Source organism: Rhinopithecus bieti, unplaced genomic scaffold (assembly GCF_001698545.2).
Source record: "Rhinopithecus bieti isolate Rb0 unplaced genomic scaffold, ASM169854v2 scaffold_12070, whole genome shotgun sequence".
NCBI classification, from domain to species: domain Eukaryota; kingdom Metazoa; phylum Chordata; class Mammalia; order Primates; family Cercopithecidae; genus Rhinopithecus; species Rhinopithecus bieti.
Genome location: NW_016807449.1, coordinates 1,724,201 through 1,749,269, shown reverse-complemented (window position 1 = coordinate 1,749,269; position 25,069 = coordinate 1,724,201). Strand labels below are relative to the sequence as shown.

At 52.4% G+C, this 25,069-nt stretch overlaps 1 protein-coding gene across 8 annotated transcripts in view; it reads right to left on the bottom strand.

Annotated features, from left to right (window-relative positions):
• Positions 1-25,069, bottom strand: part of VRK3 (VRK serine/threonine kinase 3) — a 50,701-nt gene that overhangs the window by 5,066 nt on the left and 20,566 nt on the right. For 6 of the 8 annotated variants that reach the window (XM_017882114.1, XM_017882112.1, XM_017882110.1 and 3 more), the window contains 8 exons: positions 19,289-19,353; positions 15,694-15,763; positions 13,376-13,460; positions 12,999-13,104; positions 11,086-11,178; positions 8,308-8,440; positions 7,030-7,150; positions 246-304 (listed from right to left, as the gene is read on the bottom strand). In XM_017882114.1, the coding sequence (XP_017737603.1) occupies positions 246-304; positions 7,030-7,150; positions 8,308-8,440; positions 11,086-11,178; positions 12,999-13,104; positions 13,376-13,460; positions 15,694-15,763; positions 19,289-19,353 (732 nt within the window). The remainder of the gene's footprint in view (positions 1-245; positions 305-7,029; positions 7,151-8,307; positions 8,441-11,085; positions 11,179-12,998; positions 13,105-13,375; positions 13,461-15,693; positions 15,764-19,288; positions 19,354-25,069) is intronic. The other 2 variants (XM_017882117.1, XM_017882111.1) reach the window with 1 other exon arrangement.

The window sequence follows — 25,069 nt, the reverse complement described above, 5'->3', positions numbered from 1 at the left end:
AAAAAAAAAAAAAAAAAAATTACCCTGTCCTCAAAAAACACTTGTGCGTTTTTGTTTTGTTGTTGTTCAGAGGCACTTGTGAATGTTTTGACGATTTTTGTCTTTCTACAATGGGTACATATTACAAATGCAATTTGGAAAACTAAAAAAAATGAAGAGATGTAAGGAGAGGCCACCCCAAGATGGATCTGAGCCACCAGGTCCCGCCCAGGTCCCTGCCTGTTCCCGCTCCCTTCAGGACGTACCTGAGGGTCTGATCCAATGACCGCAGGGTCCCACAAAGGGCCCCGGCTTATCAGTAAACCTGAAGGGACAGAAGCACATGTGAAAGGTCTTTTAGGGAAAGGAGAGCAACCTTTTAAAACAGAATGTCTAAGATATATACACAGCCTAAGATATATACACAGTCCTCTCTGCCACCCAGGGAAGTTATGTTCTTAAAGCCGCTGTGAACACTGGATCAACCAACCCACTACCATTGCTCCCAGGGGAAACAGCAGTGGCCTCCTGCGAGCCTCCAGCCACACTATTTTCCCCGATCAATACACCTTGTTTTATGTATGTTTCTGTTGAAAGACATCTTATGTAATAAGTACTGTTGATTCATTAGCACTGAACTCTATTTTAATCTGGGATCCTTAAGATGGAGAGGATTCCTTCGATGAGGAGGAAAGATCCAAGATGAAAATAAATATTTTATTACTTACAGGTCCTGGGGGCACACGACACACCCAAAGGTGACCTCCCCCCCCGTCCCACGCACACAGACACACACAGACAGACACACACACACACACACACAGGTCAAGGAGCTCGTGGTTGCATGAGGGGCCAATGGGTGGTATCCACACATTTTGAGGAGATTTTAACTGGTGGGTTCAAAGCAAGCAGGCTCGAGTTCCTGGAGGTCACGCTGTGCCTGAGAGGGGGTCGCTGTGGCATCTGCACAGTTCAGTGGGATGTGGGGGCCAGCAGGGCCAAGTAGGCTGTCTGTGGCTGACCCATAGGGAGGGAGGTGTTCCCCCGGAGGCGGCTGCATAAGGGAAATATCTGAGTCAACCACACGGAGGAACTGGGAGGACGTGGAAAACTGTAAATTGTGCTGAGGGTGACCAAGCCCTGCTTCTGGCATGAGAAAGTCCAACTTACATTCAAATGAATGCCAAGGCAACCTGAAATGATAAGAATTCCCCACAAACTCACGGCCAACAGCACCGTAGCTCATGCCTGAACAAAGCTGATACAACACACGAATTATTAACCATCTCAGGCTTCGGGACATCAGACAACACTTCAGCATTATGCTAGGTGGCTGTTTGATTTTTTGTAGAGACGGGTTCTCACTATGTTGCCCAGGCTGCTCTGATCCTCCTGTCTTGGCCTCCCAAGGTGCTGGGATTACAGGTGTGAACCACCACGCCTGGCTGAGGCCATTTTAAATGGCATCATCACTGACAAAAAGCATAAAAACAGGAAAAAATGTAGCATTAACTAAACAGTGAAAAGGACACTGACGTATATAGTGTAGGCGCTGAAACAGGGAGGTAGAATGCTGTCTGGCTCCAGCCTAGGCTGGGAACATGTGTGCCAGGTGATTAAAATTTTTCTCCACACTATGTGTCCGCAAGTGGCCACGAAAGAACTGCAAGAATTGATTTGGGGTTACAAATACTTTTAGTGAGTAGAATTCACACATATGGACTCTGAATAATCAGGACTAACTGTATATGTACATACACACACATACACATATATGTATAACACACACACACACGTGCATGCACGTGCACCCCTCTTTGGCTGTTCAGGAAAAATCCTGATTCACCCACTGCCTTTGCTGGGGTCAGCAAAGGCCCAGCCCCACTTCTCTGCCTGGCCCATCGGGCTAGCTCCCACCACCTGCCCAGTCACTAAGCTCTGACCCTGCCTTCGTTATCCCCCAGCCCCACTCTCCTGCTCCTCAAATCTCTCTGCCCTGTGGATCTGGGCCCAGCTCAGGCCTCATCCCTTTTCCCTGGACCTCAACTCCTCCCTGGCCTCCTGTGCATCCCCACATGACCCCAGAGGGTCTCTACCTGTCCCTGACCCTCCCTGCTCACAGCCCACTCTGCCTCCCATGGCTCCCCAGCACACACTGGCCACCCTCTATCTCCATCTCTCCACTCCCTTCTCCCATCGCATGTCCCATCCACACCAAAGGACTCCTAGTCCCACCAGGCCACACATCCACACACATCTGCCTCTGCACATATCACTCTCGCTGCCTGGGTTGCCTTCCCCACCCTGAGCTCTGGCAGGTGGCTGTTCTCCCTTCGAGATACAGCTCGAGGGTCTGGCCTCCTAGGAAGTCTTCCCCAGACCCCTCCAGGCAGAGGAACTCCGTCCCTCCTGGGCCTGTGTGTAGGTCCGCGGATGTCCTACGGCAGCCATCGACATACAAGCGCAGGAAGGCCTGGTTGTGCCATCAACAGGATGTTACACGCTGCACAGCAATGTCACTGCCACCCCCTGCCGCGGGCTCTCCCTGACCAGCTGGGGAGCCCTGAGAGCGGGTCCAAAGCTGGCTCTCATTCATGCTTTGCCCAGCAACGGGCCTTGAATGCCAGAAAGCCTCAGGGACTCAAATTGCCTCTCCTCCTTCTTTTACTCATTCTGCCTGTCGTGAACTATCATGTGCAAAAAGTGAGTATCTGTGGAATGAATGGAAAAAGGCCGTGTATACCAGTAAAACGTCCTAGCGCAGGGCACCTTAGGGTGCCAGGAAACAAGCATGTAGCAACATTGCCCCCTTGTGGTCCCCTTGGCCACAGTCTGGGCTAAGAGACGCGGGGCTGGGAGTGAGGAGGGGTGCCTGGGGAACAGTGTCAACATCACCAGCTACTCTCCAGGGAGCATTTTTGTGCGCCTGGCCCTCTACGGTTGTGGTCTGGAGCTGGGGCTGTGGAATTACTGTTATCCATGCTGCTATCATTGATACGAGATGATTACCGTGACCTCTTATTCACCCTGCACCATGTTGACGAGTGCAGGCCCTCTCTGTGAACCAGTCACATTCATCAAGTCTCTTTAGGCGAGGGGATGTGAAAAGGGTGACGTGACTGCTCTTAGGAGTTAGGAAGTGGAGTGGGGAGAAGACTCAACCCAGAGGAGCCTCAGGGACCGGTTTCCCTGACAAGATCGGAGTGCAGAGGCACCGTGGGCTGATTCCAACCTGGGTGTCCAGCACAGCCACTGGCCTCAGGAACCTGGCACTAAATGCATGAGTGGAGAGGGTGCAGAGCTGTGCTGTCCTGTCTGCCTAGGAATCCTGCCTCCCTCTTGCCCACCTGGGAGGCTCTTGTGTTCTCTACAGACCAGGTCAGGCATCTCCCAGGTGAGTGTTTCCAGGAGCCGGCGGCGGGGTCCTGTGCCTCCCCTCTGCTCCCACAGTGCCGGGCTACCTCCACCCTCACCTGCAGCTTCGGCTTCCTGTCCGTGTCTCCTTCCAGCCCTGGAGCCCCCGACACTGGGCCTGCGTCTGCCTGACCTCTGTGTCCACAATGAAGCCTGGGCGGGCTCAGCATTCACTCCTTAGTTGTTCTTCATTCCACTATGATTTTTCTTTCCTTTTCTTTTGAGACAGGGTCTCCCTCTGGTTGCCCAGGTTGGAGTGCAGTGACACAATCACAGCTCACTGCAGCCTCCACCTCCTTGGACTCAAGTGATTCTTCCACCTCAGCATCCTGAGTAGCTGGGACTACAGGCATGTGTTACCACACCCGGCTACAGTTTTTGTAGAGATGGGGTCTCATCATGTTGTCCAGGCTGGTCTCAAACTCCTGGGCTCAAGCAATCTGCTCGCCTAAGCTTCCAAAGTGCTGGGATAAAAGGCATGAGCCACTGTGCCAGATCTGCCCGTTTCTTGGGCACCCACGATGTGTGCTCTCTGTTGCATCCAGAGGAGGATGTGTGTGTGTCACAGGGAATTGAGGCGCCGCTACTGCCCTCAGTCTCCTGTCTTGGGACTGTTAGTTAGAGATGTGAACCCTCCCTCATGGAAGCTGCAGTGTTTTGGGGTCTCCTCGTGAGAGCAGCTCAGCCTTGTCCTGAGCTAACCCATCAGAGTGTGTGAGGGAGCATTTCACTACCTTCACTCACACAGGGACTCGAGCGGGGTGCTCATTCTGTGACTCATCGTTTTTACCTGGCTTCATTTCAAAAGAAACCTTTGTCTCACTGCTGTGAGCAGAAAACCCCAGCACCATGTGTTAAAGCGAGAGAGTAAGTGTGAAAATAAGCTCTAAGGAAATGGGCAGTGGACTTGTCTAGTGGGTTCTGAGGCTGGCTTCCCATGCAGAGGTTGCCTGTGGAAGTCTGGGGGCTGAAGGTCTCTCTGTCCCTCCCTCTTTCTGCAGGGATATTGGGGCAAATTAGCCAATGTGTGTGATATCCTTCTTGCCACTGTTTAAAGCTTCATGGTCCTTCAGGGGGCAATTTACCTGTTACCATCGCTGTGAGACCTGCCCCCGACATCAGACCTAAAAGTGTGCTGCACACCCCCACCAACAGTCCCACCAGTGGACACCCAGGACCTGGCCCCAGGATCCCCAGCAGTCTGACCTCTGACACACCGTGTTTCACTCTTTAGCTCCTGTCTCCCCCAATAGGATGTGAGCTCCCTGAGGGCAGGGATTTTTGTCTTACTCACTCCTGTATCTCCAGGGCCTAGAACAGAGCCTAGCACATGGCAGGGGTTCAGTACTTGTTGAGTGAAGGTAGGCTGGGTCCAGGCACCACCAGTTCACCTCATAAGCCTCCTCCACTTGGGAAGCAGCGTGTAGGTGACAGGGGCTGTCTGTGGAGTTGAATGGCCTGGGTTTGAGCCCAGGAGCCCCTGCTGAGTAGCTGTGTGGCCTGGGCTGATTACCTAATTCTCTGTGCCACAGATCTGTGTGAGAGCACATAGCCCAGAGCAGTTGTGAGGATGCAGGGGAAGCACCAGGGGCAGTGCCTGGCACAGACAAGTGTATAATAAATGTTAGCTCTGAACAGTCAGTAGGAGGAAGTCAAAATGATGAGACACATCCCCTCATCTGAAGGAGGATGAAATTCTGGGCATGGTGCCATATACGCCAATTAAATACGCACCCAAGAACGTCACAGAGTTTTTAAGGACACAGATGCATCTAAACTAACACATTTAGGAGCATTCGGAAGTAGTGAACTAGTTGTATAGCTAAAGTTAAAAACGTAACATTGAGTGAAAGAAGGCAAGAAACAGCATGAGGTTTAGAGCATAGTACTATTTATACAAATTAAACACACAGTACCACCATATATAGTTTAAGGACACAGACATGTCTACAGAAAATTGATTTAGAAGCAGCAGTCAGGAGCAGTGACCTCGATCCACATGTAGGGGTAGGGTTAAATTTGAAGAGAGCCAGAGACAGATGAGATGCAGAGAGGAACATCAATTACGCAAATCACACACAGGACCACGGCCAGCATGCGATTTTGAGGGTATAAATACATCTAAGTGAACACGTCAGCAGAACACATGTTAAGTGTGCTTGAGCAGCTGTCCATGGTTGAGAGAAAGAAGTTGGGGGATACGAAGGGAGTAAAATAAATGAGAAAGGCTTTACGTGAGGGAAGGACTGGGAAGGAATTCACAGCACACTAAGGACAGGGAAGTATGAGGGACTCAATGCCATTCACTGGAGGGTTCACCCTCTTCCCACTCTATATGCTTTCCCAGATAATCTCATCCTCTCCTGGGGCTTCAGTTGACAGCTCTTGAGATATTCCTGGGATCTGAGTCTCCCTCTAGACTTCACTCCTGCACTTCAGATGGAGATGGCCAGCTGCCTCCCAGATGACTCGGGCAACAAGTCCGAGACGGAGTCTTGCTCTGTCACCCAGGATGGAATGCAGTGGCGTGATCTCCGCTCACTGCAACCTCCACCTGCCAGGTTCAAGCAATTCTCCTGCCTCAGCCTCCCAAGCAGCTGGGATAACAGGTGCCTGCCACTGTGTCAGGCTAATTTTTGTATTTTCAGTAGAGACAGGGTTTCATTATGTTGGCCAGGCTGGTCTCAAACTCCTGACCTCGCGATCCACCCACCTTGGCCTCCCAAAGTGCTGGGATTAAGACGTGAACCACCGTGCCCGACCTGGGTAACTCTTATTCATGTCTGAAGTGCATGCCTAGCACGCCAGCTAGGACCAGTTGCCTACTGTCCTTGGTGCTGAACCTACACCCCCGCGCTTCCATTTTGTGCCCAGCGGCCCACTGTCCCTCGTGCTGAACCCACATCCCTAGCACTTCCCTTTGTGTACTGCCGCCTGCTGTCCTTGGTGCTGAACACACACCTCAGTGCCTCCCTTTTGTGCCCAACTGCCTGCTGTCCCTAGTGCTGAACCCATATCCCTAGTGCTCCCTGTGTCCAGCTGCTCAGTGCCCTTAGCGTTCAATCTCACCCCAGAACTTCTCCATATGTTCCGCTGTCCACTGGCTTTGGTGCTGAATGTTTAAACCAGCAATGGTAAGACCTGGTGGTTTACATACAGAGGTGAAGGCACTGATCTGGCGGTGTGAACACTGGATGGGTGCTGCTACCAGTGCTGCGGCAGGGCCTGGGCCTGTCCTGCTCAGGTTGCCTGTGTGTTTGTGATGAATGAGTCATGGTGCCCCACACACGATGAGCATTTTCTACAAGCCAGGCCCTGTGCTAAGTGCTGTGTATACCTGACTTCCCTGAACCCTTCTGCAGTCCCGTAAGGTGGGCGCCAGTAGGAGACCATCTCATGGAGAAGGATACTGAGGCTCGTAGACATTAACACCCCACAGTGGTGGGGCCAGAGTCCAAGCCCAGGCAGCATGGCTCCGGAACCCCTGCCTCGCCTGCTGTGTGGACAGCGCAGCACATGTCTGTGCAGCTCAGAGGACTTGGGCTCTGCTAGATGCCACTTCCCCTTCCCTCCTACTCCCAGCTGGGCTCTGGGCTTCTGCCCACCTGCAGGGGTTCTGCTGACCCCCCGACTCACTTCTGTTTTTGCTTCATGATGTCCTCAGTGTTAGGAAGGCAGTTTGTCCATGGCAGAAACCCGTAGAGCCACTTCAGCATGCAGTAGCCCAGGCTCTGGAGGTCGCTGCGGCGGGAGGGCCCTGGGAAGGGAAGGTAGAGGTGGCACCTCAGTCTGGATGCTCCATTCACCAGTGCATCCACTCCCTTCCTTCCCCTCTCTCTCATTGACTCAACCACGCGCTCATGCACTCAGCATTCCAGCCATATGGGCTGTCTCCTCTGCTCATTCACTTTCATGAGTAGGCAGAAGCTGACTCTTATCCTGACTTACTCTCACTCAACCATCTCCTCAGCCCCTTTCTTCAGGTCACCCTCATCCACTCTTCTCTCATTCATGCACTCATTCAATCCTCAGCACCCGTGTGCTGGGCTCAGCTGATTTCTGAAAACCCAGACTGGAATCTCGTCAGGTCCCAGCCCATGACAGCCTAGTTGGGAGACAGCTATGGCGTGGGACTATCTGAGTGACAAAGGACACAGAACATACGGGAGCCCAGGAGGATGCGTACCAACCCCAGCCTCAGTGGGGCAGGGCCGGGGAGACTCGGACAGTGTATTTTCCTTATGCTTCCTGAGCATAAGACAATGCTTAATTTAGACAACACTTTGTGTAAGCACTCGACAAGCACTACTTGTTGTCCGTGCTGGCCTTCCACCACCTGATGCTGGGGGCAGGGGTACCTTCCCCGCCCTGGAGGAGCTCAGTCTGGTGGGAGGACGTGGCAAGCATGTGGACGGCCATGATATAAAGGGATGTGAGAAAGAGGGGCTCAAGAAATCTGCCCCAGGCCCTCTTCCCAGTCTCTACACTTTCCCTGGATGATCCCATCCTCTCCCAGGGCTTCGGCTGATAAACTCCCGAGACACTGCAGAGCCTCTGCCCAGATTTCCCTCCCACATTCCAGACGTGGTGGCCAACCACCTCCTCAACAGTCCCTCCTGGATGACTCCTAGGCAACTCCCATCTTCCAAGTCTACACCAGATCCTGAATCCCAACCTCTGGAACTCAGGGCTCCCCAGTGCCCAGCCTCCCACTGTCCTTGGTGCTGAACCGCTACCCAACACCCCCCCACCCCTCACAGTGGTCAGGACGCTGTCTGTGGTTCTGATCCCTGTCCTGGCGCCCTTAGTGCCTGTCCTGTGTGGCCACCTGCTGTCTCTGGCTGTGAACTCCTAGAGCTGCCCTTGCATGAGAAGCATGTCTCTGTGGTCCCCAACCCTTCCCTGGCCTCGTACCGCATCCCTTGTGCAGGTCCATGCTAATGAACTCAAGGTCCCCCTCGTGAGGGCTCCTGCTGCCTTCCACATAGGCCACGTGTTTGCCACTCGGGCAATAGCGGAAGGCGAAGCCATAGCCTGCCAAGGTCACCTGTGGACACAGGGAGAAGCCATACAGATTGGAGGTGAGGAGCACGACTGAAAACAACCATTCCATCAAAGATGACATTTTTCACTTACAAAACTAAGCCATGCTCATAGTAAAAACGATGTGAAGTAAAAAGAACCCAAACCAGCCATCATATTTCCTCCCAGCCCCTAAAACCCACTGCTCAGAAATAACCACTAGTAAGTTTCTTGATGCATCATTGCACATTTTTTTTTTTTTTAAATAACCAGGTAACATATGTGGATAGGGAGGGGCTCTTGTTTTCCAGAGGCCTCACACCAGACCTCCTGTTGGACACCAGAACTTAACACTTCAACAGCGGTTCTGGGCATTAACTCTGGGGCCAGATGGCCTAGGTTCAAATGCCAGCTCAGCCCGCTGGTGGCGGTACAACCTTGGGCAAGCTATACTACTCTCTGCTATGATTTCTCCATTTGTAAAATGATAATAGTCCCCACCTCAAAGGGTTCTTATGAGGCTTAAGTTTAAAACAAAAGTTAAATGCCTTCTGCCTGATACACAAAGTTAACCAAATCTTCTTTCAAAAATATTTATTTATTTTGAGATGGGGTTTCACTCTGTCACCTAGGTTGGAGTGTAGTGGTGCGATCACGGCTCACTGTAGCCTCCTAGGCTCCAGTGATCCTCCCACCTCAGCCTCCCGAGTAGCTGGGACTACAGGCATGTGCCACATGCCCAGCTGATTTTTTGTATTTTTTTGTAAAGATGGGGTTTTGCCCTGTTGCCCAGGCTGGTCTTGAAACCCTAGGCTCAAATGATCCTCCTGCCTTGGCCTCCCAAAGCGCTGGGATTACAGGTGTGAGCCACTGTGCCCAGTCCATGTCCTCTTTTCAATGGCTGCATTTTATTCCATCATATGGATAGTGGACAACTGTTGGTTTTGTCTATGTAAGACCTATACACTTCCCCTGCTCCCTGTTTTTCTGTTCACAGTTTGTGGTGTTCATTAAAACATATATATATTTTTTTAAGTTTTGAGACAGGGTCTCACTCGGTCACGCAGGTTGGAGTACAGTGGAACGATCATGGTTCACTGCAGCCTCAATCTCCTGGGCTCAGGTGATCCTTCTACCTCAGACTCGAGTAGCTGGAACCACAGGTGTGTGCCACTACACCTGGATAGGTTATTATTTTTTATTTTGTAGAGACAAGGTTCCCTATGTTTCCCAGACTGGTCTCGAACTCCTGGGCTCAAACGATTCTCCCACTTTGGTCTCCCAAAGTGCTGGAATTAGAGGTGTGAGACACGGGACCCAGCCAGGATGGTCATTTTTATGTGGCAACTTGACTGGGCCATGGGGTGCCCAGACATTTGGCCAAACCCTATTCTGGGAGTGTCTATGAGGGTGTTGCGAAAGAGATGAACATTGGGGTTTGTAGACTGATTATTCTCCCTAATGTGGGTGGGTCTCATTCAATCAACTCAAGATGTGAACAGAATAGAAAGCTAAGTAACCAGAAGCTCTTCCTCCCTGACTGCTTGAGGTAGAACATTGGTCTTTTCCTGCCTTTGGACTGGAACTGAAACAACCCCTCTTTTTGGGTCTCAAGCCTGCTGGCCTTTAAACTGAAACTCACATCATTGGTTCTCCTAGGTCTCCAGATTGCAAACTGAAGATCTCAGGACTGCTTAGCTTCCATTATCAACGAGCCAATTCCTTATAATAAATCTCTACACATACACATACACATATACACACACACACACACACGCACATCCTGCCAGTTCTGTTTTTCTGAAGATTCCTAATGCTTAGTTTCAGGATTTTCATCTGGGATTGTCTCCCCCCACTTCTCAGTCCATGCAGTTCAGGTCTGTTTCTGCCAGGGCTGCTGAGCTTTGGAGATTTAAGCCTAATCTGCTGGTGGCGATTTTCTCACCAGGAGGAACAAGTGTGCCTGACAACGAGCAGTGAGAAGCACGAGCCCAGAGACGGGAGAGCTGGCTTCCCATCTTAATTTTGTCCTTAATTCTTAATCATTCAAGTTCAAAATCATTCTTCATTTTGTTCAGAGGGTAAAAATAGCATCTTGTTTTAAGTTACATCTCTATGATTACTAAGGAAGTTGAATATCTTTTCTTTTTCTTTTTTTGAGACAGAGTCTCACTGTGTTGCCCAGGCTGGAGTGCAGTGGTGTGATCTCGGCTCACTGCAACCTCCGCCTCCCGGGTTCACGCCATTCTCCTGCCTCAGCCTCCCGAGTAGCTGGGACTACAGGTGCCCGCCACCACACCTGGCTAATTTTTTGTATTTTAGTAGAGACGGGGTTTCACCGTGTTAGCCAGGATGGTCTCGATCTCCTGACCTTGTGATCCGCCCGCCTCGGCCTCCCAAAGTGCTGGGATTACAGGCATGACCCACCACGCCTGGTCATATCTTTTCATATTATTTAGTTAGCCTGTGGATTTCGTTTTTTAAGAATTGCTTTTCTTATCCTTTGCCAATTTTCCTACTAAGTTACTTTTCTTATTTATTTGAAGGAGCTCTTTATATATGATGGACAACAATCCTTTGTCTGTAATAAGCACTGTGAAATAGAGGTTTGGAGACAGATGGGAATCTGAGCCCAGAGATCTTCCAGAGTAGGCAGGAGCTAGCTCTTACCTGACTCCGGTCCTCTGGATCCACAAAGATATTTTCAGCTGTCACATTTCCATGAACATACTCATTCTCATGGAGGAACTCCAGGGCATCCAGCTGGGGGAAGAAGCAAGCCAGTGTCTGCACAAGCAGTAGGACTAACACAGCCTCTGGTGCAGACTGGGGCAGGGAGCCCCACTATTAAGGCCTGGGGTTGTCCGGCACTGTGACTGGGGGTTAAACCTGACTAAATCCGGGGCAGCATGAGGAGCCCACTGTGATAGCACATTGAGCATGCCTCTAATCAGGCTGTCAGGGAGCTCACCAGTTGAGCTAATGTGTGGCTTCCTGTATTTCTCTCTTAGCTGATGGCAAACTCAGGAGAGGGAGAAGGGGTTAATGTCTGTCTGCAAAAATGACTCAGCACCTGTGAATATCAAAAGAGCTCTTCTCACCTGTCTTAGAGAGCAGAAATCAATCTTGTTAAGTAATTTATATCTTGATCTCCAGCTCCAGCTGTCCCACTGAGCTCCAGACTCTTTTTGGTGTGTGTATATATACATATTTTTGAGACAGGGTCTCACTCCTGTTGCCCAGGCTGTAGTGCAGTGGTGCAATCACTGCTCACTGTAGCCTTGATTTGCCAAGCTCAGGTGATCCTCCCACCTCAGCCTCACAAGTAACTGGGACTACAGGTGCGCACTACCACATCCGGCTAATTTTTTCTAGTTTTATTAGAGAGGGCATTTTGCCATGTTGCCCAGGCTGGTCTTGAACTCCTGAGCTCGTGATCCACCTGCCTCATCCTCCCAAAGTGCTGGGATTACCAGTGTGAGCCGCTGCACCAGGCCAACTCTTCAACTGTGTCTGCTGCCCGAGTATCAGCTACATTCCGATCATATCCCTAACCCTCTGACCCCAGGGCCAAAGTTCTGCTCGTTCTCCTTTTATAGACTCTCCATTCCCAGTGCCTGAGACCCTCCCCAGCCTTGTCCTCTCCAAATGGACCCTGAGATTCTTCTCCCCATTCCAGTCCCTCCACATATGGCCCCTGAGGGCCTCTGTGTACCCAGAGCTGACCCCGCCCTCCCCTAATCCTAGCACTCTTGTGGCTCTCCAGTGCCCTCAAGACAGATCCCAGCCCCTCAGCCTGCTGTGTGAGGCCCTGTGTGATGTGGTCACTGCTGACCTGTCCACACCAACTCCATCTCTCCCCACTGCAGGGCCATAGTGCAGATACTGAACATAAAGACCTTAGGACTCAGCATGTCGCTCCCTTGGTACGTCCATCCCTCCAGCAATGCAAACTGGGCCCTCTTATTCTCCATCACAGCAGGGGCCGCTTCTACTCAGAGCACTCGTCATAGTTTGCCCAACTGTTTTACTATTGGTCCCTCACACTAGACTGTGAGCTCCAAGACACAGAAACCATGTTTGTGCTGCTCCCTGCTCTGCACCCAGCCCTGGGGACAGCATCTGGCACCCAGCAAGTGCCTGATGAATATTTAATGAGGATGAATGAATGAATTAATGAACAAATGCCATATGCTCTCTATTCCACATAAGTCTTGCTCCAGCTGTATCCTTGGCCGGACCATCCTCTCATCTATCCTCTGCCTCTTCCACCCAGCACCTCGCTATTTCCACTCATCCTGAGAGTCTTGGCTTAGAAACACCCTCCACCAGGAAGCCTAATCTAAGCCTTCAGTTTGAGGCTGGGGCTCCTTCCTCCAATGCTCATGGCCCCCAAGGGCCCTCCACAGGACTGACCCCCCAACAACTGGCTCTAACCACCTGCCATGTCAGTCAGTGAGCCAACCCCTAGTGTGCGGCAGAGGGAGGTGGGGGCCAGATGTGTCAATGACTAAAGAGCCTGCTAAACTAGGATCTGACGCGCCCTCCCCGACGCAGCAGCTCAGCAACTTCTGGGTACGCACCAGGCGGCAGGCCACCTGCAGCACAGACCTCTCTGACAGCACATGCTCTGGGCTGACATCCAGGGCCGACTGAAGGCTCCTCCCCAGGCTGGGTAACACCAAGAATCTGGAAGACACAAGCACCCCAGGAGGTGGGTGACGAACAGGGGAGAGAGGAGAACCGGCTGCCAAGGATGGACTGTGGCGGGGGCTGCAAGGTCCTGGTCCCAGGTGAGATGAAAGGTTCTGACTGGCTGGGCAGCAAACTGGGTCAAAACTACGAGAAGGCAGGAAGCAAAGAACTGGCCCACGGCTTCAGGGTCCCAGCCATGCCTGGACTCACGACAGGAAGAGGAGGAAAGGGGCCAGTGAGGCAAGCAGTGAGTAGAGCAGTTCACCTGTATTTGTCCTGGTGAACACCGAAACCCACGCAGGTAGGGACGGCCAGTCGCGGGGTCGAGTACAGCTTCTTCCACTTGTTGACTGCGGAAAGTAGGGGCTTGAGGTTAGAACACACCTAGTCCCAAGCCCATGGCAGTAAGAGCCAGTTCTCAGAGCAGAAGCAGAGTGCCCAGACTGCCTCTGAGTCTCTTTGTAGGAGATGACAACATTGTGGGTGGGTGACAGTGGGAAGGGGCTGGTGACGGGGCAGGCATGTGTGACCCATGAACGTCTGTGATCCAGGTCTGTAGGTGATGGGGTGAACATGGTGGTTCTGGAGGAAGCATATACAAATCTGGAGTGCAGAGATGGGATGACAGGGTTACTTCCGAATTCACACATAGAGCTAACAAGACCAACACGTGTCTAACCTAGCCATGACATCACCAGATTGTGCCTCTGCCTGTCTTCCAGATGTCAGTGGGGTGGAACAGAACCAATGGCAGCTGATGCTAGTTTAACAGCTGGCTGCCCAGGGAAGTCAGTCCTGATGGGTAGCATTTGCTAATTTCTTTTTTTTTTTTTTGAGACGAAGTTTCACTATGTTGCCCTGGCTGGAGTGCAACGGCGCAATCTTGGCTCACTGCAACCTCTGCCTCCTGGTTTTAAGCGATTCTTCTGCCTCAGCCTCCCGAGTACCTGGGATTGCAGGCGTCTGCCACTAGACCTGGCTAATTTTATTTTTTATTTTTTATTTTTGAGATGCAGTCTTGCTCTGTCACCAGGCTGGAGTGCTGCGGTGTGATCTCGGCTCACAGCAACCTCCACCTCCCGGGTTTAAGCGATTCTCCTGCCTCAGCCTCTCGAGTAGCTGGGATCACAGGCACGCGCCACCACGCCCAACTAATTTTTGTATTTTCAGTAGAGACGGGGTTTCACCGTGTTAGCCAGGATGGTCACGATCTCCTGACCTCATGATCTGCCCGCTTTGGCCTCCCAAAGTGCTGGGATTACAGGCGTGAGCCACCGCGCTCAGCCCTTTTTTTGTATTTTCAGTAGCGATGTTTTGCCATGTTGGCCAGGCTGGTCTTCAACTCCTGACCTGAGGTGATCCACCCGCCTCGGCCTCCCAAAGTGTGGGGATTATAGGCGTGAGCCAGCATGCCCGGCTGCATTTGCTAATTTCTGCAGTGTAAATACACCTGCTATGGCCAACTCCAAGCTACCAACATGACATGACTGGAGGTGGGTCGGGGAGATACACAGCGGCAGCCGCCATGCAGCATTCTCTCCACACAGAGACAACAGTGCACACAACCTCACTGGCAGACATCACAGGACATGCAGGGAAATTATTAGAAAGTGATGAGTTTCTGAGGGTTCATTACCTTTGTTTTGAATATATCTGTAAGATTATATAATTTATTTATTTTATATATTTTTTGAGACTGAGTCTCACTCTATCGCCCAGGCTGGAGTGCAGTGGCATGATCTCAGCTCACTGCAACCTCCACCTCCCAGGTTCGAGTGACTCTCCCGCCTCAGCCTCCCGTGTAGCTGGGATTACAAGCACATGCCACCACGCCTAGCTAATTTTTGTATTTTTAGTAGAGATGGGGTTTCACCACGTTGGTCAGGCTGCTCTCAAACGCCTGATCTCAGGTGATCCACCCACTTCAGCCTCCCAAAGTGCTAGGATTACAGGCGTGAACCACTATACCCGGTCTATATAATTTAATTGCTAATACTGGCTATATGTAACTACCAGCTTGCCATCTTCCTGAAAATTTAATTTTTTTTTTTTTTTGAGACAGGGTCTGGCTCTGTTGCCCAGGCTGGAGTGCGGTGGCACAATCACCACTGCAACCTCCGCCTCCCAGGCTCAAGCTCACTGCAACCTCCGCCTCCCAGGCTCAAGCAATCCTCCCACCTCAGCCTCTTGAGTAGCTGGAATCACAGGCGCATGCCACTACACCCGGCTAATTTTTGTGTTTTCAGTAGAGACAAGGTTTTGACATATTGCCCAGGCTGGTCTCAAACCCCTGGGCTCAAGTGATCTGCCCACCTTAGCCTCCCAAAGTGCTGGGATTATAGGCGTCAACCCATGCCCAGCCTGAAAATGTAATACTTGGCTTCCAAGAGCTGGTGTGAGCCAGCCACAAAACACACTGAGGCCTGAGGGGTGACAGGAGTCAGGTTATGGGCACAGATGGGAGCAAACCTGGACCTTTAATCTAAACCCACCCTTCTCATGCCAGCAGGTAGAAGCCAGGTGCTGTGACCACGCTGGCGCCCCCCTCACTCTCCCCTCCTTGCCCAGTTCCCTGCCAGGTACCTTGCAGAGGCTTGGCGGCCCGCTGGAAGAAGTTCTGCTCATTGAACAAGCGCCCATCCTTGGCATCCTGCTGGGGGACAGGAGAGGCAGAAGGCTGTCACACTGAAGTCTCAGACAAGGGCCCCCAGTTCCCACTGGCAATTTATTACTCCCTCGATGATGAGGTTCCTCACCGAGTCCCCACATCAGAGCCAGATTCCTCAGGTACTACACACAAACACACATCAGAGACTGCGAGCTACCTCCCAGTACCCAGGTTTCTTTTCTTTCTTTTATAAGAGCCACAGTGTTCCCTAGAATGTGGCGTTCAGCTTAAAAACTACGTTTCCGGCCGGGCGCGGTGGCTCAAGCCTGTAATCCCAGCACTTTGGGAGGCCAAGACGGGCAGATCACGAGGTCAGGAGATCGAGACCATCCTGGCTAACACGGTGAAACCCCTTCTCTACTAAAAAATACAAAAAATTAGCCGGGCAAGGTGGCAGTCGCCTGTAGTCCCAGCTACTCGGGAGGCTGAGGCAGGAGAATGGCGTGAACCCGGGAGGCGGAGCTTGCAGTGAGCTGAGATCCGGCCACAGCACTCCAGCCTGGGCAGCAGAGCGAGACTCCGTCTCAAAAAAAAAAAAAAACTACGTTTCCCAGCCTCCTTTGCAGTGAGGAATGACCACATGACCAAGTTCTGGCCAATGAGGATGTGAGCAGAAGAAACGTGGGCAACTTCCAGGTTATGCCCTTAAAGGGCTTTCCGTTCCTCTTCTGTTCCAGTTGGCTGCAATGCAGATGTGATGGTGGAAGCTGAAGCAGCCACTACAGCCCAAGAGATGCAGGTTATGCGTTGAAAATGTTGGTGCAAAAAGACAGAAGGAAACAGGGCCCCTTGTTTATAAAATCATCATATCAGCTCTGGAAAACTGCCCCTGATTTAAGTGAAAAGCAATAAAATATCATCTTGCTTAAGCCACTCTTAATATTGGGTATTTGTTAAAAATAACACCAATGGCCAGGCAGGGTGGCTCACGCCTGTAATCCCAGCACTTTGGGAGGCCAAGGCAGGTGGTGGATCACTTGAGGTTAGGAGTTCTAGATCAGCCTTGCCAACATGGTGAAACCCCGCCTCCACTAAAAATACAAAAATTAGCCAGGCGCGGTGGTGCGTGCCTGTAATCCCAGTTACTTGGGAGGCTGAGGCAGGAGAATTGCTTGAATCTGGGAGGCGCAGGTTGCAGTGAGCCAAGACTGCACCTTCAGCCTGGGTGACAGAGTGAGACTTTGTCTCAAAAAAAAAACAAAAAACAAAAAAAACAGCCACCAAATATATATATATATATATTTTTTTGAGATGGAGTTTCACTCTCGTTGCCCAGGCTGGAGTGCAATGGCACGATCTCGGCTCACTGCAACCTCTGCCTCCCAGGTTCAAGCAATTCTCCTGCCTCAGCCTCCGTAGTAGCTGGGATTATAGGCATGTGCCACCACGCCCGGCTAATTTTGTATTTTTAGTAGAGATAGGGTTTCTCCACGTTGGTCAGGCTGGTCTCGAACTCCCGACCTCAGGTGATCCACCTACCTTGGCCTCCCAAAGTGCTGGGATTACTGGCGTGAGCCACCGCACCCGGCACACCAAATATTTTAATTAAAACACAACTCGTGCAGCTGGGTTCTTAAGAGTACAGAGTCAGCTGGGTGTAGGTGGCTCACACCTGTAATCCCAGCACTTTCGGAGGTGAAGGTGGGAGGATCGCTCTACTAAAAAAAATACAAAAAGCTAGCCGGGCGAGGTGGCGGGCGCCTGTAGTCCCAGCTACTTGGGAGGCTGAGGCAGGAGAATGGCGTAAACCCGAAAGGCGGAGCGTGCAGTGAGCTGACATCCGGCCACTGCACTCCAGCCCGGGCGACAGAGCAAGACTCCGTCTCAAAAAAAAAAAAAAAAAAAAAAAAACCCAACAAAAACCCAAAGAACTAAATGACATAATGCTTGTGACACTCAGCACAGGGACTGTCACATAATAGGTTCTCAATAAGCAGGTGCTGCTACCGGTCATTAGTGAGCCTAGGTCCCTGCCCCAGCTCCTCCTCTTCTTGTCTTTCCTTTTCCCTTTGTGCGTCCTGGAGCCCTCCCCACGATGCCGGCGAAGCCCATAGTGACTGACGCGAGTGACGCGGGCACAGCCACGTAGGCCCTGAGCAATCTCACATGGGGTATTCATGCCTGCCCCACTCTCCCAAGCGGGCTGCTCCTTCAGGGCAGCAATTGGGTCTGACCCATCTCTGCAGATGTCCCCAGCACTCAGTTCACAGGAGGCTGCAGGAAAGGCTTGGTGAATGAATAAATGGATGGATGAACACCACTGGGCATTCAGCCCCCGACCTTTCGAATGCTTCAGAACAGAGCTGCCTTCCCAGTGGATGGGGAGGGTGAATGTCCTCTGGTCAGCCTGGTGCCCTGTGCTCCCCTCCCAGCCCATCCCTCTTCCTGATGGGACTGGGACATGGCACGGCCCCCACCAGACTGGGAGCTTCTCCAGGGCTAGGCCTGGGGCCAACTCTTCATCACCGAGTTTTGAGCCTCAGGAAATGCTGATGAGATCAGATGCACGAACAGAGAGCAAGGCTCTATTTCTAAGATGATGAGTGTAATTACAGTAGTAATAACAGGAACGGCTCAGGTTGACGGGGTGCATACTGTGCCAGGAACACCTGAACCACGCAGAGAAGCATTAAATGGGACACAGTAGCTGCCCTGCTGGGAGGATTCAATGAAGCAGTGCTTGTGAAACACAGCCCGGCTCAGGCCATGCCAGGCTCTCAAAGCAGGTGCTACCCATCACTAGTGAGCCTGGCTCCACAGCCCACGCTCTGACCCACTCTCATGGCCTCCATCTAGGGCGGAGGGAGGGCAACCCACCCAGCTGTCCCCAGTTTTCTGGGGTGTGAGATAATTCAGATAAACAAAAAGAAAATAAAAGTCACCCAAAATCCCAGCACCCAGAGATGATGGCGGGGCTATGAACCATGACGATGCCCTTCTGTTAGGCACCTCCTCTGTGTGGAAGGCATGACTCACCCTCGTGGCCACTCTCCCTTTCTCTGTTTCCTTTTGGCCCCACCCTCGAGCGCACATGTCTGACAGCTGAAACTCATGGTCGGCACCTGATGTGTGATTTCACTGAATCCTCAGCACGGGGACCCCATCTGATGGGTTCTCTGTTGGACCCCACACCCAGCATGGTGATACACAGTAGGTGCTTGATACGTGCATGCTGCGAGGCCGGCGGTAGGGGGCAGATGGGCCACACCCTGTGGGTATTAGCGGCTCCATTTCATGGATGAGGAAACTGAGTTCTGAGGGGGCTTGCCCAGGTCACACAGCCGGGGAGCATCAGAGCCAGACTCTGGCGGATCCAACTGTGGGTTTCTAACACCCCGGGATGATGGAGAACTGGGTGCCTGCCCCGTCCACGGTCTCATCGCTCCTTGCAGGTGGGGACCCTGGTCCCCAGCCGAGCTCTCCCAGCTGATAGAGGGGCTCAGAAGTCAAGGATGTGTTTGTGAAAGTCCCTGCCCTCCAAGCTGCCCCCCTACCTGCAGGGTCACTTACCAGTTTGAGCGAGAACTTTTGCTTCTGGGGTCCTGAGTCACAGGCGAGGGCGGAGGTGGGTGCAGCTATAGGGGAACAAACAAGGGAGGGAGGTTATAACAGCAGGGAAGGTCAGGGTCATCACCCCCAGACTTCCCAGCAATGAGGAGCAGCTCTGGTGCTCTGGTTCTGACAAGGTCAAGCGCACTCTTGGTTCTCACGACCTGCTGCTTCCTAGTTTTTTTGTTTGTTTGTTTTTCTTTTTTGTTTTTTTGAGACGGAGTCTCGCTCTGTCGCCCAGGCTGGAGTGCAGTGGCCGGATCTCAGCTCACTGCAAGCTCCACCTCCCGGGTTCACGCCATTCTCCTGCCTCAGCCTCCCGAGTAGCTGGGACTACAGGCGCCCGCCACCTCGCCCGGCTAGTTTTCTTTTTTTTTTTGTATTTTTTAGTAGAGACGGGGTTTCACCAGGTTAGCCAGGATGGTCTCGATCTCCTGACCTCGTGATCTGCCCGTCTCGGCCTCCCAAAGTGCTGGGATTACAGGCTTGAGCCACCGCGCCCGGTCCAAGCTTCCTAGTTTTAAATAAGCTTCTTCTCCCTCTTTCTCTCTGTCACTATCCAGCCATGCAGGAAGGGTTAATGCAGCAGGCCTGAGGCGGCTCTCCTGGCAAGGTCTGGGAGCCTGGATTCCGGCAGGGCTCCCAGAATCCCCTAAGTGAGTGGGGCTCGCTGAGCCTAAACTGCTTGTGCAATCACTGTGGTTTCTGTGCAACACCTTCTTTCCTCTGGGGAACCTGAAATGCAGATACATGTCAGACAGAGGGGGCCACATGACTGCTCCCCAGTAACAGCCCTGGGCACTGAGCCTCTGAGGAGCTTCCTGGTGGACAGTTCCCACGTACCGTCACAGCCTGTGGCTGGGGAATTAGGTGTGTCCTAGGCAGAGTGACCTCATCCAAGGCCACATCCCAGGGTGACCCAGGTCCAATGACTGATTAAGGTGGACATAAAGGCCCAGCCTCTCCTGGCCCAACACGGACCCACGCTGAAGGACCACTTTTGCTCCAGAGCCCTGCAGGGTCAGCTGAGGCCATCACTGGGCTGCATCACAGCGCCGCCTCCCGCTCTGCCCTCCCTACAGCGCCACCTTCTGCTCTGCCCCGCCTGCTTCCTTACCCCTCCCTGGGTTCTGATCCCTGAGGCAGCTCCCCATAAGCACCCTGTCCGCTTGTTCCTCGACACAGCCTGCTCCAGGAGCCCTTACTGTTCATTTACAGACCCCACCACGTCTCCAGCCCTGTGCTAAGTGTGGGCTTCACATGCATCGTCTCATCTGACAGATGAGGAGAGAGGCCAAGAAAAGCCAGGCTGGCCAGGGTTCAAATCCCAGCTCCTCCCTCTACTCTCTGTGTGACTTTGGGCCTCCATATGCATGTCTGTAAGATCGCAGCAATAAGGCCTACCCGGAGACTGGCTGCAAGGACTCAACAGACAGGCAGGAGTAAGAGCAGCACCAGCGATGTGTGCAGCAAGAGTCTGCATCCCCCTGCACGTACACTGCTCTGTGAACCCACTCAACCCAGAGCCCAGCACGGAGCCTGGAGTGTCAGGATTGCTCCACAGGTGGCAGCCCTAAAATATCCCCATAACACCAGGGCTCCGTAGCTGGGGAGTGGCAGAGCTGGCTCGACCTGGGTCCATGAGCTGAGCTACTGTCACCCGCGCACCCTGACTCATGCTGGTGTCCCTCCTTCCTCTGCTCTCATCGTTCCCACCCTCCCTTCCCCATCGAGGCTGGTATCATCTCAGACACTGGGCTGAAGGACGGGGGGTGACAAAGTCACCAAGAAGCCGTCCTTGCCCTCAAGAAGCTCCAGCTGCAGCAGGGTTGGGAGCCAGCTCTACACGTTCAAGGCCAAGGGTGCTCTGAGCCCAGGGGAGGAGAGAGAGACATATGCAGGACCCGCATCTTGGGGAAAGAGAGATCCTTTCCAGCTGTGGGGAGAGCACTGGGGGGATCATGCTGGAGCAGGCCGTGACATCATGACCAAGCATCCGCCCCTGTCTGGAACACAGGCACAGGAACAGTACCTGTCTCTCACAGGAACCATGAGGTCAATGACAATGCGTACATGCCTGGCACTCAGAGGCAGGCAGGAAAAGCTGGCAATTTGATACAATTTTCCTGCACTGCTTTGCAGATTATAGAAAGCTTTTCTCTTTAACTTTTCTAACTGGCCCTGCTGCCAACAGCCTGGAAAGCCAGCTGGGCAATTTCCAATGTAGAGGGAGTCAAGGGAGGCCACAAGGGAAAACGGGCTTGGCCAAGGGCCCCAACAGAGCCGGGCCACAAGCCCAGGGCTCTAGACTCTGTGATCTAGGGTGGCAGATCCAGGTTTCTGCTTGACAGAAATCTGACACATGGAAAAACTCTATGTGTGCCAAATGAAGACCTGGGAGTGCCAGGCAGGCAGGTGAGAGCCTCCCCTTGCCAAAGTCAGCCGGTCCTGAACTTAGAGCAGGAGCACTGTTCTGGGACCCATCCTGACCCTAACACCAGGAAGCATGTACACAGCGCTGGCTATTTTCCCGGCATCACTCTACTCATTTCACTCTCCTGACTGCAGCCCTGTGAGGGCAGTAGCATTACCATCTCCCCTCTGCAGATGAGGAAACTGAGGCACAGGGTCACGCCTGTCATTTGAAAGGTCAAGCGACAAGTGGCCAGCAGAGGCAGCCCAGCCCACTGCTGAGCTCCAGGGTGTCCCATGCCTTCTACCTCCCGAGGCCCTGCTGGGGACCCTGACTGACTTCTCCCTTCTGGCCTCCAGAAGGAACCAGCATAGCCAACACCTAAACTCTGTACCCAGTGATTCTAGACTTCTGGCCTCTAGAGCTGCAGGAGAATAAGCATGTGCTGTGTTAAACCACTCATCGTGGTAACTTGTTACAGCGGCCACAGGAAACTAACGCAAGCCCCATCTTCCATCCGTGAAGGCAGAGGCTGTGGAGGGCAGCGTGTGCCTGACCCTGAGCTGCTACTCACGGACAGCTCTCCGCAGCCTACCGCAGTGAGCAGCTGCAGGGACTCATGTGACTGACGACAGATGGTGGTTCTCCCACACAGCTCCGGGGAGGCCCAGGAGTATGACATTATAATTCAGTACTGGACAGAGAGATAAGGGTTAATCAAGTGCTTAGAGCATGGTGCGGAGAGTGGGATAAGTGTCCACTGCTCGAATAACCGTAATGATTCAGCTTGTTCTTGTTTTATTGTTATTGCTTTAAACTACGGGACACACAACTCCACCATCTCTTCTCGACTGGTGCAAACTGGCAGAAGAAAAGGGCGATTTGCTCTGGGGCGATGCCACCCGATGGTGGTGTGACCCAAATGCAAGCTCTGCGTCAGCAGGGCCTTCGCCAGCCCTGCTCCCCCTGCACTGTGTCTGTGATGGCACCATGGCCAGGCACACGGTAGGTGCTGCTTAAGGATCCACTGAGCCGCCAGGCGCAGTGCTCACGCCTGTAATCCCAGCACTTTGGGAGGCCGAGGCAGGAGGATGGCTTGAGGCCAAGACTTTGAGATCAGCCTGGCCAACATAGTGAGATCATCTCTACTTTAAAAAATAAATAAATAAAGGGACTGCTGAAGGAATGGATGGCTCAGGCAGGCTGGGCGCTGGGGTTTGCTATTTTTATCAAACAACCCGAGTCATAAAACGCAACACCGGAACCACATTGGCCCAGAGTAGCCCCTTCCTGTGCTTTCACTGTGGGTTTCCGGGGAGGGTAAGTGTCCTTTCTTTTCTCAGGAGCTCCTGGCCCAGTGTGTTTTCCTCTCCTTCTCCCTCTTCCTTCCCCGCCCTCCTGCCCTCTCCCCACTCTGCTCTCTCACCTCAATCTCTTTCTCACGGTTGCTTTTCATCCCTCTCCCTTTCTCCTCCCTCTGTGCTCCTCGGCCCCTCATTCCTTCTCATCCAGATCCCTTCTCGCTCTTTCTCCCCGACCTCTCCTGCTTTCTCTCCCGTTCTTGGGAGAAGCCAGAGTGCCTGCGTTCAAATCCCAGCTCTACAACTTCCAGGCTGTGTGCCTTTGGACAAGTAGCTTCCCCTCTCTGTGCCCCAGTTGTAGGATGGGGTAATACGGGTGCCTATCTCACAGTGTGGCTGGCAGCATTGCATGGGTAAGACACAGAGAGTTCCCAAAGTGTCTGGCATGGGATCCTGCCTGTTAATCCCAGCACTTTAGGAGGCTGAGGCGGGAGGATCGCTTGAGCCTGGGACGTTGAGGCTGCAGTGAGCCGTGACTGCACAACCGCACTCCAGCCTGGCTGATGGAGCAAGACTCCGTCTCTTAAAAATAAAAGTGCTGGCACAGGTGAGGGCTCCCTAGGTGTTAGCCACGGTCCTCTTTCTCTTGCTCCTGCTTGGTCTTGGTCACACTCTTTCCCCTCTCCGTCACCTTTCCTGGCCCTGCCTATCTGTCCCTGTTATTAACACTGCCTCCCTCTGCCTCGGAAGGACCCTGAACAGTTTTCCAAGCGCTTGGCCTCCATCTCCTATCATCATTTGAGCCAACAGCCCAAGGAGACAGGGGGCAAGGCTTCATCTCACTTTTCCAGTGGGGGACATCAAGGCATAGAGTGCCTGAGCTGTTCGCTGGGGCTCCCTCAGCGTGTTGGAGCCAAGTCAGGACTCAGATTCGGGGCTGTCTGAAACACCAGCTGTCCTGCCCGCCCGCCCATACTCCAAGGCAGGGAGGGCCAACGGAAGGCTCAAAATTGCCCACGCTTGTGGGCACTTCCAAATCAAAGATTTCCTGTCGAAATCCAGGTTTCAAGCTTTTCCTGAAAAACCTGGAAGATTCTGGAGCCCAGAGCCTAGCTAATAATTCACACCTCTGGGATCCATGTTCTTCATGTATAAAACGGGGATAGGGATAGTACTGATACCCTAAGGCTGTGGTGAGAATGTAGCAAACCTCTGTCCATCAAATAACTTGTAAGCAAATATTCACGGCAGCGTTACTCATAATAGCCCACAGTGGAAACAACCCACACGCCCATCAGCTGCTAAGTGGCTAAGCCACACGGGGTGCCCCCATACCGTGGAATATCACGCAGCCGTAAAATGACTGTGGCAGTGACGCGCCATGGCATGGATGCACCTTGGGCACATGCTGCTGAGTGAGGGATGCCAGACACAAGCGGCCACACAGTGCAGGACTCCGCTTCTGTGAACACCCAGAAGGGACAAATCCACAGAGGGAGAAAGGCGGTTAGTGGCTAATAGTGGATGGGAGGAGAGAAAAATGGGAGCGATGGCTCAAAGGTACTGAGTTTCTTTTTGCGGTGACAGAAACGTCCTGGAATTAGATAGTGATGATGGTTGCACAACACTGTGAATATCCTGAAGGCCACTCAGTTGCACCCTTTAAAAGAATGAATTTTCGTGGTGGCTCACGCCTGTATTCTCAGTACTTTGGGAGGCCGAGGCAGGTGGATCACTTGAGGTCAGCAGTTCAAGACCAGCCTGGCCAACATGGTAACACCCTGTCTCTACCAAAAATACAAAAGAAAAAAAAAAGAAAAAAAATTTAGCCAGGTGTGATGACATGTGCTTATCATCTTAGCTACTCGAGAGGCTGAGGCAGGAGAATTGCTTGAACCCAGGAGGTGGAGGTTATAATGAGCTAAGATCACGCCACTGTACTCCAGTCCAGGCGACAGAGCAAGACTCTCTCTCAAAAATAAATAAATAAATAAACAAATAAATAAATAAATAAATAAATTAAAAATA